At 42.4% G+C, this 13,096-nt stretch overlaps 1 protein-coding gene across 6 annotated transcripts; it reads right to left on the reverse strand.

Moving 5' to 3' along the window:
- Positions 1–61: 61 nt before the first annotated feature.
- Positions 62–7,257, reverse strand: LOC139383160 (serine/arginine-rich splicing factor 7-like). Of its 6 annotated transcripts, none has more exons than XM_071127534.1 (8): positions 7,053–7,257; positions 6,247–6,475; positions 5,857–6,039; positions 3,804–3,872; positions 3,684–3,722; positions 3,436–3,480; positions 3,196–3,318; positions 62–792 (listed from the first exon to the last, which is right to left on the reverse strand). In XM_071127534.1, exons 2-8 carry the CDS (start codon positions 6,465–6,467, stop codon positions 741–743), a joined length of 732 nt encoding a protein of 243 aa, XP_070983635.1. In that variant the 5' UTR covers positions 6,468–6,475; positions 7,053–7,257; the 3' UTR covers positions 62–740. The 6 variants fall into 6 exon arrangements, 5 of the variants coding, with proteins under 5 accessions (XP_070983635.1, XP_070983634.1, XP_070983630.1 ...); XM_071127533.1 differs by having other exon boundaries at positions 3,684–3,725; XM_071127529.1 differs by having other exon boundaries at positions 391–792; positions 3,145–3,318; positions 3,684–3,725; positions 7,053–7,254.
- Positions 7,258–13,096: the final 5,839 nt, after the last annotated feature.

Below are 13,096 nucleotides of genomic sequence, written 5' to 3' on the forward strand. Positions count from 1 at the left end.
TAACGCCATCACCAATTTATCTTATAGTCAGAGCTCAAACCACTACTACTGTATTGATCTGTTATCTGTAAAAAATAAAGTTAAGATAATCTTTATTTCTACAATAAATACATTTTCAATTCAGGCGAGTGATCCAGGTGGTTACAGCTTTTTGAGAATGGACTTTAATCAGCAAGGTTGAAAAGAGCCAAGATTACAAATATACAACAGCTAAGGGCTGTTTTTATGTATGACGCATTAGGTGGGGTATAAGTTTGAAAATGAAAACTTATTGACTGCAAACCATTTCTCATGGCAAACATACCATGTCATTTCCTTTTTCACTATAAAACATCTCCATGTAAGACACATTCTGTAGATGTTCCCAATGTTCAAAAGAATAATGCTGAATTAATGTGTCAATTTATTCCAAAATCTGCCAGTGTCATAAAAAAGGGAAAGCAACATTTAAAGTATCTTACAGCTCTTTAACGCAATAAGAAAATAACAAATGCAAAGTTCTGGTTCACAAATCCCACTTCTGAAATGAGCTATTTGAACTGTTTTGACACACACAAGAGCCATTTTAGGAATGTGACATCATGTAAGGGATGCATGGTTAGATATGAAAGAGTGTAATTATACAGCATCAGAAGGGTAGGGGTAGATTCTAATCAATGCAGGGAACAAAGACAAAACAAATAGCTGCAAGGCTAAAGCCAGTTAGTTGGAGGGGGATGGGGACGAGTTTAGTCTTCAAATCAATCTTCCCCTGGGGTGGGGCTCTTTTTCTGGCTTGGAGATCTGGAACGACTGAAACAGACAGAGAATGGTGTAAGAACAGGGCAGACACAGCATGTCCAATCAACAGGCAGCCCGGCCGGCACCCATCTTGTCCACTCAACTAGCCCAGCACCCATCTCAGAACCAATCACAGCTCCAACCCTGCTGGCCCATAATCAGTGGTGTAAAGTACTTAAGTAGTATTTTCAAGTATTTTTCCTTAGGCAGTATCTGTACTTCACTATTTATATTTTTGACAACTTTCACTTCACTCCATTCCCAAATAAAATTATGTACTTTTTACTACATTTTACCTGACGCCAAAGAGTACTCATTACATTTTGAATGCTTAGGAGGACAGAAGAATGGTCTAATTCACACACTTATCAAGAGAACAACCCTGGTCATCCCTACTGCCTCTGATCTGGCAGACTCACTAACCACATGCTTCGTTTGTAAATTGTCAGTGTTGGAGCTTGCCCCTGGCTATCCGAGTCATTTTCTATGAAGGTCTCTTTACTTTTACTCAAGTATGACAATTGGGTACTTATTCCACTACTGCCCACAATGCACTGTGTCCCACTACAACCAGTTTGCCTTGGTCAGGACACGTTATAAATACAACACATTACAGCTACACTGGATACCGCCAACATCCACTAATTATAACATGTAGCGAGGGGTACCCTAATTTTGCATAATTAAATCAACAAGTGAAAGTACCAGAGGCCAAGGAAATGAAGGAGCTGGGTGTTGAGACCGGGATGTTTTAAAGGGGGTTTGAGGTGATAAAACCATCCCTTGCATTTTCACACAATGAAACAAAAGACCATGGTAGGATCTGAACTAAGAATTGCACCCAAAACCCAAAACAAACACTGACCAAATAAAATAAACATGCCTTTTGCAAGCACACATCTTTAGAATCCTACCTCGATATGGTAAACTATCACCTATGTGCAGACACTTATTTAAAACCCAAGGGAACAGTGCAAACATTCAAATAGGTTGACCTAATATACAGTATCAGGACAAGCACCATCAAGGTATCTACATTCCCCCTAAAAAAAATCCTACACTTATCACTACACCCAGGATAATATGTATCCAAAGATAATATTTAACACTCATATACCCACCCACAGACAGACACACACACCTGTGGATTTGGACAGTGCATGCTCTGTATAGTTGAATGTTAGTGTACAGTATGTTAGGGAGTATCAGACTATACGTCTGCGTTCTGATCATGAAAGACATTGACTCTTGGGTTTTCATTACCTTTGGAGACAGTGGCAGAAACAACATGTACAGAGTAGCGACGGATTCTAGAACTCGAAGACACACTCGGAGGGTCTTGAAGTCTGATCTCTTGTCAGCTCTCCTTTCTCACCCTCTCAGAAGCTAAGCAAAAGGCCAGGCTCGGTAGGGAAGGGGCCTTAACTTGTCGACTGAACTTGGCTCAGCGTTCAAGTCTGTGGTGCGTGGGTTCTGGGAGGGAGTGTGGTGGGTGGAACAACTGTGTGTACGCGCGTAGGATGGATGTGTCTCGTCAGAATGTTCATCAGGCGACCTCTTTAACCAGCACGGCGCAAGCTGATTTCTGGTCAGCCCTTTTCACCCTCAGGAAGGACGTTAACACAGCAAGGATGACCCTGGTCAGTGCTTCTGCAGTCAGTCGACTCCCCACACTCTTTAAAAAAAGGCCTGATGCGATTGGTCACTGGAGTCTGATCACGACAGATTTCTATTTTGGGTTTTTGAGGTTCTCTCGCCCTCTGAAGCTAATCAAATTGAGGCTGGATCTGAGGGAGAAGAGAAAAGAGAAGAGTCCCGCTCCCCCAGCCGTCACCCAAACCGCCTCTGTTTCTCAGAGTATATGCTCACCAGCTCTGTGTGCAACTCTCTGAAGCTAATCAAGGTCTGGCCTGGTCATTCTAGGAGATTGACCTCCAAGAGAAAATAACATTAAAATCAGGTATTTGGAAAATATAAAGGGGGAGGGGGGTTTCGGGGTGGGGCGGTGTTCCTCACTCTAGCTTGGGGTGTGTTATTTCTATTTCTTTCCCCTCCCCATCTCCAGCAGCAGCCATCTCTCTGATGAGTTGTCGCTCTTCGGGTGGAGGCTGGTCTGAGGGGGCAGCTACCCACGACTTACCTGATCACACCTAGCCCTGTCTAACAGATAGCAATATACCTAAACTTAAGCTGAATGAATGTGGAGGGTCATCTCTGAAAAATGTGATTAAAAGAGGGAGGGGGGGGGGGCTTCTAGCACATTTGCAAAACAATATTCCAAATCATCCAAATGCAGTATAATTAGCAGTATTGTACAATATGGGCTACAAGGCAAAGACAATAATGTTAAGTCATGGCATTTACACAGTACAGGAGCAGCTGTGAAGGTATGGGTTGACGAGGCAGAGAGCTAACCTATTCCTCTTATGGCTGGGAGAGCGGGATCTGGAGAGAGAGCGGGATCTGGAGAGAGAGCGGGATCTGGAGAGAGAGCGGGACGCCGAGCACCCTCTGGCCCGGGACCCTGACCGAGAACGACTGCAAAAAAAAAAACATGGGAGCAAAAAGCAGGCACCCCAACTTCAGATGGGATCCATAGACAGGACAGCTTTCAAGAGGAAATTATTGTGCAACTGTAATACACAAGTGGTTTACCTCCTAACAGATGTCCTGGACTTGGACCACACAGGGGAGCCGGACCTAATATGGAAGTGGGAAGTGTTTTAAGTGTTTCAAGAAAATTACCTGTTTTGAAGCTAATAGATAAATTAAATGAAAACAATCATATGAATACGTTTGCAGGAACAACAGGTTTGCTCAGAATAGAAATGTAGACTATACTTCCTATGACAATAAGAAAAATGCAATGTCATCAGCATGCAAACTTAACCGTAGACAATTACCTCTTCCTATGTTTGGGATAAGATGGGGAGCGGTGCCTGCTGCTGTGTTGTAGGAGAGAGATCAGTATCAGCACAGGGAGAGGTTTGAATGACAGTAGCACAAAAACTCTGTTTACTTACCGGTCATTGCTGCGGGAACGGGATCGATAATGGCTGCCACGTGACCTGGATCCGGAACGAGACCGTGATCTGGAATACAAGAAACAGGCTGTGATGTCTCTAATACAGGGTTTTTCTGTGAAAAGACATCTATAAATCACACACTATTTCTACTTCATTTGGATCGGAGGACAATTTGGCTCACAGTCAATTTCTCATTTGGGTCTCGAGCTGAAAAAGTTTAAGGACCCCTGCTCTGATATATTACCACAGTATTGAAATACACTGCTCAAAAAAATAAAGGGAACACTTAAACACAATGTAACTCCAAGTCAATCACACTTCTGTGAAATCAAATTGTCCACTTAGGAAGCAACACTGATTGACAAATTTCACATGCTGTTGTGCAAATGGAATAGAAAACAGGTGGAAATTATAGGCAATTAGCAAGACACCCCCAATAAAGGAGTGGTTCTGCAGGTGGTGACCACAGACCACTTCTCAGTTCCTATGCTTCCTGGCTGATGTTTTGGTCACTTTTGAATGCTGGCGGTGCTTTCACTCTAGTGGTAGCATGAAACGGCGTCTACAACCCACACAAGTGGCTCAGGTATTGCAGCTCATCCAGGATGGCACATCAATGCGAGCTGTGGCGAGTAGGTTTGCTGTGTGTCAGCGTAGTGTCCAGAGCATGGAGGCGCTACCAGGAGACAGGCCAGTACATCAGGAGACGTGGAGGAGGCCGTAGGAGGGCAACAACCCAGCAGCAGGACCGCTACCTCCGCCTTTGTGCAAGGAGGAGCAGGAGGAGCACTGCCAGAGCCCTGCAAAATGACCTCCAGCAGGCCACAAATGTGCATGTGTCTGCTCAAACGGTCAGAAACAGACTCCATGAGGGTGGTATGAGGGCCCGACGTCCACAGGTGGGGGTTGTTCTTACAGCCCAACACTGTGCAGGACGTTTGGCATTTGCCAGAGAACAACAAGATTGGCAAATTTGCCACTGGCGCCCTGTGCTCTTCACAGATGAAAACAGGTTCACACTGAGCACGTGACAGACGTGACAGTCTGGAGACGCCGTGGAGAACATTCTGCTGCCTGCAACATCCTCCAGCATGACCGGTTTGGCGTGGTTCATTCATGGTGTGGGGTGGTATTTCTTTGGGGGGACGCACAGCCCTCCATGTGCTCGCCAGAGGTAGCCTGACTGCCATTAGGTACCGAGATGAGATCCTCAGACCCCTTGTGAGACCATATGCTGGTGCGGTTGGCCCTGGGTTCCTCCTAATGCAAGACAATGCTAGACCTCATGTGTCTGGAGTGTGTCAGCAGTTTCTGCAAGAGGAAGGCATTGATGCTATGGACTGGCCCGTCCATTCCCCAGACCTGAATCCAATTGAGCACATCTGGGACATCATGTCTCGCTCCATCCACCAACGCCATGTTGCACCACAGACTGTCCAGGAGTTGGCGGATGCTTTAGTCCAGGTCTGGGAGGAGATCCCTCAGGAGACCAGCCGCCACCTCATCAGGAGCATGCCCAGGCGTTGTAGGGAGGTCATACAGGCAGGTGGAGGCCACACACACTACTGAGCCTCATTTTGACTTGTTTTAAGGACATTACATCAAAGTTGGATCAGCCTGTAGTGTGGTTTTCCACTTTAATCTTGAGTGTTACTCCAAATCCAGACCTCCATGGGTTGATGAATTTGATTTCCATTGATCATTTGTGTGATTTTTTTGTCAGCACATTCAACTATGTGAAGAAAAAAGTATTTAATAAGAATATTTCATTCATTCAGATCTAGGATGTGTTATTTTAGTGTTCCCTTTATTTTTTTGAGCAGTGTATAAAGAGGACAGCATTGCCCCTCAGCAGTTGAGACGAATCCAACCAGGTCAGCATATTGTCTGTGCATAATTGTTTCTCAATAACATAGTGACATTTTTCTCAAGCTTATTAATACTGCGATGTAGTAAGAACAATGTTGTATAAAGGGAAAACTTTGCAGAATTATGACTGCTACTGGCAGTATATCAGAGGCAGCCAGCAGATATTGGGCAAGAAGAATACCTGCTCCGACGACCTCCACCCCTCCTGCTGAAACGGTAGCAGTCGTAGGCATAGTGGCCCCTGTCCCCACAATGGTAGCAGCAGTCTTGAGAGTCAAAGTGGTGACGGCTGGGGAGGTCATGTTTGGTCTTCCGTGACATGCCAGTGGACAGCTCCACATGGATCCGAGAGCCGCACAGCACCCTGAGGTAGGGAGAGAGGGCAGAATATAGTGATAATAGGGTATGAAAGAAAACATGTAATACTGGGCAACATCTGCAAGATTATGGCCTGAATTACAACAATTAATATCCCAAAACGGAACACACACCACTTCAACCAAAATATGTATAAACTGATGTGAAAACATAATGGGCTGTTAGATGTGTAGGTCAATATAAAGTTACTTACTTTCCATCCATGCCTTTAACTGCGTCCTCTGCGTCACGGGCATCCTCATACTCCACAAAGGCGAAACATGCGGGTCTGGCCACCCAAACGCTGCGTAAAGGGCCATAGTAACTGAACGCCCGCTCTAGCTCAGCCTTAGCAGCACCGTTGACGAAGTCCCCAACGTAGACCTTGCAATCGGTGTTAGGCGAAGAGCTGTGAGAAGACGAGTGATATGACATCTTCCCACCTGAGGAAATAGGGAGAAACTGTCAACATCCTAAATGAACCAGTTAATTAGCTAAAATTAGTTAAAATTGAGCTGTGCTTGAGAGTATGAAGCTAACTAGCTACTAATATAAATAGCATAGCTAGCTAACATTAGCTATAAATAAAAGCTACCGGGGGCGTAACGTTAGCACAAGGGTAGCAGGCAAAAAAAACCAACTAGCTAGCCATGAGTGTATTCATTACGGATACCGTTTAAGAACAAAACGGAAGCTAGCAGAGCAAAATAATAGTTTCTATTGGACAAATTCAGGTAGGTCCATCATCGTTTCGTTCAATTTGCTTTCATTTAAGAAACGTTTTGCAACGGGAACGGCGTAATAGATGCACACAAGCTCGCAATTTTAGTGAATAACGGGGTATTAACTATCTCTGACAATGTTTCTTCCTTATTATAGTGATGCTAGACATTTTATCGCCAGTGACACTCAAATTAACCATAGACGATACAGCTAGTAAAATAACGTTACATCTTCCTTATAAAACTAGCTAGCTACACTAGATTCGATTTCAAGTAACAATGGCGTCCGCACGTTTACCTTTATCCCCACAGCTCCGCGATTGATTTATCAGTCTCTGCTCAATTTACAGAAATAAAACATGGGCGAAATGTCTTAAATTATTTCTTATTTTGATTACTTATTTTACAGGATTTTAAATTCTTCACTAGCCAACAAACATTCACTGTTCTGTCAGACTACCCGTGCAATGATGCACTTGCGCAGTAGTGTGGCCCACAACAGTGAGGTCATGTGTTGTTTTTCTGACATACAGGTTTGAGAGACGTCTTGAGTTTATACCTAAAATGTTCCAGATATGTATTCATTTTTAGATATACTGAAAAAATATAAACGCAACATGTAAAGTGTTTCATGAGGTGTAATAAAAGATCCCAGAAATATTCCATTCAGTAAACACTTTACAATTTGCACAATATTCCATGCACACAAAATCTTATTTCTCTCAAATTTTGTGCTCACATTTGTTACATCCCCGTTAGTGAGCATTTCTCCCTTGCCAAGATAATCCATCCACCTGACAAGTGTGGCATATCAAGAAGCTGATTAAACAGCATGGTCATTACACAGGTGCACCTCGTGCTGGGGATAGTAAAGGACCACTCTAAAATGTGCAGTTTTGTCACACAACACAATGCCACAGATGTCTCAAGTTTTGAGGGAGTGTGCAATTGGCATGCTGACTGCAGGAATGTCCACCAGAGCTGTTGCCAGAGATTTTCATTTCTCTACCATAAGCCACCTTCAACATCATTTTAGAGAATTTGGCGTTATGTCCAACTGGTCTCACAACTGCAGACCATGTGTAACCACTCTAGCCCAGGACCTACACATCCAGCTTCTTCACATTTTAGAGTAGCCTTTTACTGTCCCCAGCACAAGGTGCACTTGTGTAATGATCATGCTGTTTAGTCAGCTTCTTGATATGCCACACCTATCAGGTGGATGGATTATCTTGGCAAAGGATAAATGCTCACTAACAGGGATGTAAAAAATGTGCGTACAAAATTAGAGAGAAATAAGAGAGATTATCAGGTCTGAGACGAGCCACCCGGACAGCTGATGAAACTGTGGGTTTGAGCAACGGAAGAATTTCTGTCAGACACCATCTCAGGGAAGCTCATCAGCGTGCTCTTCCTTCTCACCAGGGTTTTAACCTGACTGCAGTTTGGCGTCGTAACCAACTTCAGTGTGTAAACGCTCACCTTCGATGGCCACTGACACGCTGGAGAAGTGTTCATGGGACTAACCCCGATTTCAACTTTACTGGGCAGATGGCAGACAGCATGTATGGCATTGTGTGGGCGAGCGGTTTGCTGATGTCAACGTTGTCAACAGATTATGGTATGGGCAGGCATAAACTACAGACAACAAACACAATTGCATTTTATCGATGGCAATTTGAATGCACAGAGATACTGTGATGAGATCCTGAGGCCCATTGTCGTGCCATTCATTCACCACCATAGCCTCGGGTTTCAGCATGATAATTCACGGCCAAATGTCGCAAGGATCTGTACACATTTCCTGGAAGCATACTCATCAGACATGTCACCCATTGAGCATGTTTGGGATGCTCTGGATCAATGTGTATGACGGTGTGTTCCAGTTCCCGCCAATACCCACCAATACCCAAGCACAGCCATTGAAGAGGAGTGGGACAACATTCCACAAGCCACAATCAACAGCCTGATGAACTCTATGCAAAGGAGATGTGTCCTGCTGCATGAGGTGAATGGTGGTCAAACCAGATTTTCAGGTTTTCTGATCCATACCCCTTTTTTTAGTTTTTTTAAGGTATCTGTGACCAGATGCATATCTGTATTCCCAGTCATGTGAAATCTATAGATTAGGGCTTAATGAATGGATTTTAATTGACTGATTTCCTTATATGAACTGTAACTCAGTAAAATCTTTGAAATTGTTGCATGTTGCGTTTATATTTTTGTTCAGTATATAATGAGAGAAAGTCTTGAACATGCAGTGTACTCAATGACTTGTAATGTAAGTTGTTATCAATGTCGTCTGTGACTTGTTTTCAACTTGTCATGCATAAAATGATTACACAGACACAGTAAGCGTTGAAAATAAATAAACTATATTCAATAAGGTTAACTTGAGTTGATTACATAGTTGTTTTTTCAGAACACATTACACCTCATGCCATAGGTTCTCCAAAACAAGTTTCATTTCTTTTCCTTTGTTTATCCTTTCATAAAAAAAATTTAATATAATTTTCAAATAATTTATTACAGTATTGAATAAATGTAAATATCACATATCTTCTTTTAAGTCAGTCACTATTCAATACAAATGTCAGGCAGAGAGAAAGGTTCACAGATAAAACTGCACCAAGGACACATTGAAGAGCAAGACCTGGGGTGGTTCACCCCAATACAGAAAGTTGAGGGGCACGAACACAGACACAGAAATATCAAACTCCAACAAACTGACAACCAAATGATCAGAGACATTCAGACATAGACAGGAAAAGTCAGGCTTTCTTTTCACAGCTTTTATAGGTGGTGAATAAGTAAGTAGACTGTTAACACGTAATCAAAAAATGACAATTCACCTGCTGCTCGACCAAGTCGACATTGCTCAGTTTGTTGCAAGCGTGAGCAGACCACGCAAGCAGCCACACAGGCCAAAAACTGTTTTGGGATAACCCGATCCAAATGTAAACCTAGATGTCCTTAACAGACCATGCTAACACACAATGTTCATGCATTTGCACATAGGATGGCATTTACAGCACATAAAACATCTGGGAGTGATATCTCATCTACCGCAATGGCAAAGGCCAGATAGTTAAATAGAAGTCATCGAAACACTGAACATGGTCTGAACATTGTAGACAGTTCAATTCAGGAAAAAGTATGTCATAACCAACCCAATGACCACAGTAAAGGCCCTGTAAAATGTCATCCTATGTATAACAACCCTGAACAAACTGACAAGGTTCATTGGAATGTCCATTACAAATTTGTATGTAAACATGCTAATCTCAAGTGAATTAAATAAATCTATGTTGGTTGGCCGAGGGCGCAACAAACACTGGAGAAAATAAGTGTTTCACTCCCACCGAGTGAGCCGAGTTGACTGCTCATTAAGATGAAAGCAAAGAAGAGTCAGCTTTATATTGCACATTGCTCCCACTCTCTTTGAAACATTGGAACGGTTCAAATGGTTTGCTTCAAGGAGCCGTTGAACAATAAAATATTATTAATAAATATAAATAAATTAAATCATCTGGGCAACAGAAATGTACATGTAGTTTGTGCTACATCAAATGACTAGTTCAAGGGGAAATTTGTCTTCAAATTGGACAATTAGAGAAATATCAAAATGTCTCTTTATTACCCTCCTAGACTGTTGGGTCTACATCTATGATGCTTCCAGCATTATCAACATAATCTGAAGAGACGTTTATTTTCAAAAATTGACAAAGACTGGGGGAACACTGAGGGCCAAGGTAACTGAAATCTTTGTTGATATTATATATGTTATACAAGCAACAATGGGCATATTTATACATTACTATTCTCAAGAGATCCTTTACTATTTGAATCAATAAATCTATAGTTTTGAGGGGGTCAATTTGTTTACTCACTTAACTTCCAAAATGTCATTACCTTTTGAATCCATTATTTGCATTTGTAATATTTAAATGTTAATCGTTCTCACTGGTTGTACTGATTGACCACTCTACAGTTCAACTAGAGTTCCAAGTATCCTGAACTCTAAAATAAGTGGGGAAAACTCCCATACGATATAACATCCGTCTCTAGTATTGTGCAGCATATTAACTCAAGAGTCTCACTGCGGTGTCCTATTTTCTCCATATCCACCTCAGAACACCTGGCAATACTGAGATAAACCCATCTCCATTTTGTGTCAGCCTTGTTCTCTTCTGTTATTCAACATGTTTTCTTAGCGACTCAGTAAGTCAGGTGATTGAACCACATGTAAGGACCATGGACAGTCTTGTAACAGTTCACTACCCCTCCCCATCTCCCACTATCTTATTAATTGCACTTTCATCTCATTGAGATTGGGGCAGGGGTAACAATATATTATATGGTAGAGTCAGATCCAGAGTAAATACAGTATCGCTAAGTTGATCTTTCAAGAAGATGTTATTTCAGTTTGTATGTAGTCATATTAGCTCTTGCTACTCTTCTTAACTCAGTAGTAGAGATTGCTGACTGGTTCCACATATTGCACACTAATCAATTAGGTTTCTGATGCCCACTCAAAGCACACACAAGACAAGTCAAATTTGACTAAATAGTAAGTACTAGACTTTAAGGCATTAAATGGGTATGATGCAGAATTACAGTAGCAACGATCAGTAGTTACTGAATAACAGTCTGTAGCTGATGAGAACTCACCGTTTGAAATGTAATCTGTCAAGCAAACGGGGAGGTTTGGATTTCAAAAGGTTAAAAAAACCCAGAAGAATAGGAGCATTTGAACCAACACTGTTGGACAAAGTGATGTACTGTAAGCCTCACTCCAAAATAAGATCATTTATACGCCATGGTCTTAAGTACTGATGGTGGGCCAGTGTTGCTGTATATGGGGCCAATTAGCTGGGGTTGGGTTGAGCTGATCTCAGGGCAGCCTTTACTGTAAACAGGTGAGGAGCAGAGGCAGTCTGCATGCTCTTCACAGGTCTGGCTGCAGCCTGGACCTTCTGCTTTCTCACATAAAAGACACAAACACTATTCTCTTGTCACCACCCATGCATTATAATTGTTTTGTCCATGCCGGTGCTGTGCTGTCACCATTATTCTGTCATGTCATGCATCTCTACCCAGTATTCCACAGCAGAGGGTTCACAAGCCCTCCATACCTAAAAAGGTGCTCCGCTATAGTATCACAAGTATCACAAACGAACAACGTGTTTTTGTTTTTTTTTCACAAATATTGACAGATTTCGATTGAATGAACAACAATATAAACATCACGGTACAGAACTCTGTCGGTCCTGAAGTCCTACACAGGTGGCCAATATCCTCACATAGGATCACTTTTGGACCAAACAAACGCTACCCTCAACCTCACCACCCCTCTCTGCTTTTACCTTTTCATCCACCAAAGAACGATAAATAGTTACTGTCCACTGAGCGAGCGTGGAGCCAAAGGGATACAGTATATAGATGTAAAGGTTTGACTTTATACCTGTATTCAGGTAAAGGATTGTTTTTGAAAAGTATACGTCAGACAGCGATACTCTTGTCGTAGCATTCTACATTCTAGGAGATTGTGTCGCTTTGTGCTGTGCTTCAGTGGATAGTAACTCACCCTTGGACAGTAACATACAATAATATTTACACCATCAACGTGCCTGCATTGCTAAATCATCATTTCACTCTCATTGTGGTTGCGAAAGGTCATTCAAAATGTACAACGTCTCAAACATGATGGTGATGAAGGACTCTACTGTCTGCTGGAGTGGAATGCAGATCTATGATCTGAAGTCCAGTGAGACACAACAGTAAGAGCCTCAAGAGCTGGGTGTGAGACTTTCGTTATTCAGAGTCGTGCCTCCAGAAACTCCGTCTTCCCTTCATTCAGAAGTCCACAGATGAGGAGGCACATTTATATTTAATCCCTCTGGATCGACTCTATGTTAAAGTTCGATGGATGGGGATTGTGGTTATGAGAAAGGATGATACCTCATCTCGGAGCCATAATTTACACAAGCTACCTGCAAAAGTCATTTTCCTGTGTAGTAAGACAGTGGTGACTAGTTTCTGAACCCCATGCATTATATATATTATTGGCCACCCCATCCCACCATATCTGTAGAGAAGCCCCTCTAACAAATACATATACACTCCTATTGTATTTACACCAACACAGAATTGAGAGCTTGTTTTAATGTCATTCGTAATACCCACTTCCTCTGTATGGGAGACCATACAGTAACTGCAACTTGGGGCTTTCAGTTGTTGTTGTTGTTGTTGTTTTATCTCCCATTGCTAAATGTAAACATCCTACTCATTAATCAACCATTTTCATGGTGCTCTGTCATAGTGACTGAAGATGCACCCATT

This window comes from Oncorhynchus clarkii, chromosome 24 (assembly GCF_045791955.1).
Source record: "Oncorhynchus clarkii lewisi isolate Uvic-CL-2024 chromosome 24, UVic_Ocla_1.0, whole genome shotgun sequence".
Classification (NCBI taxonomy): Eukaryota; Metazoa; Chordata; class Actinopteri; order Salmoniformes; family Salmonidae; genus Oncorhynchus; species Oncorhynchus clarkii.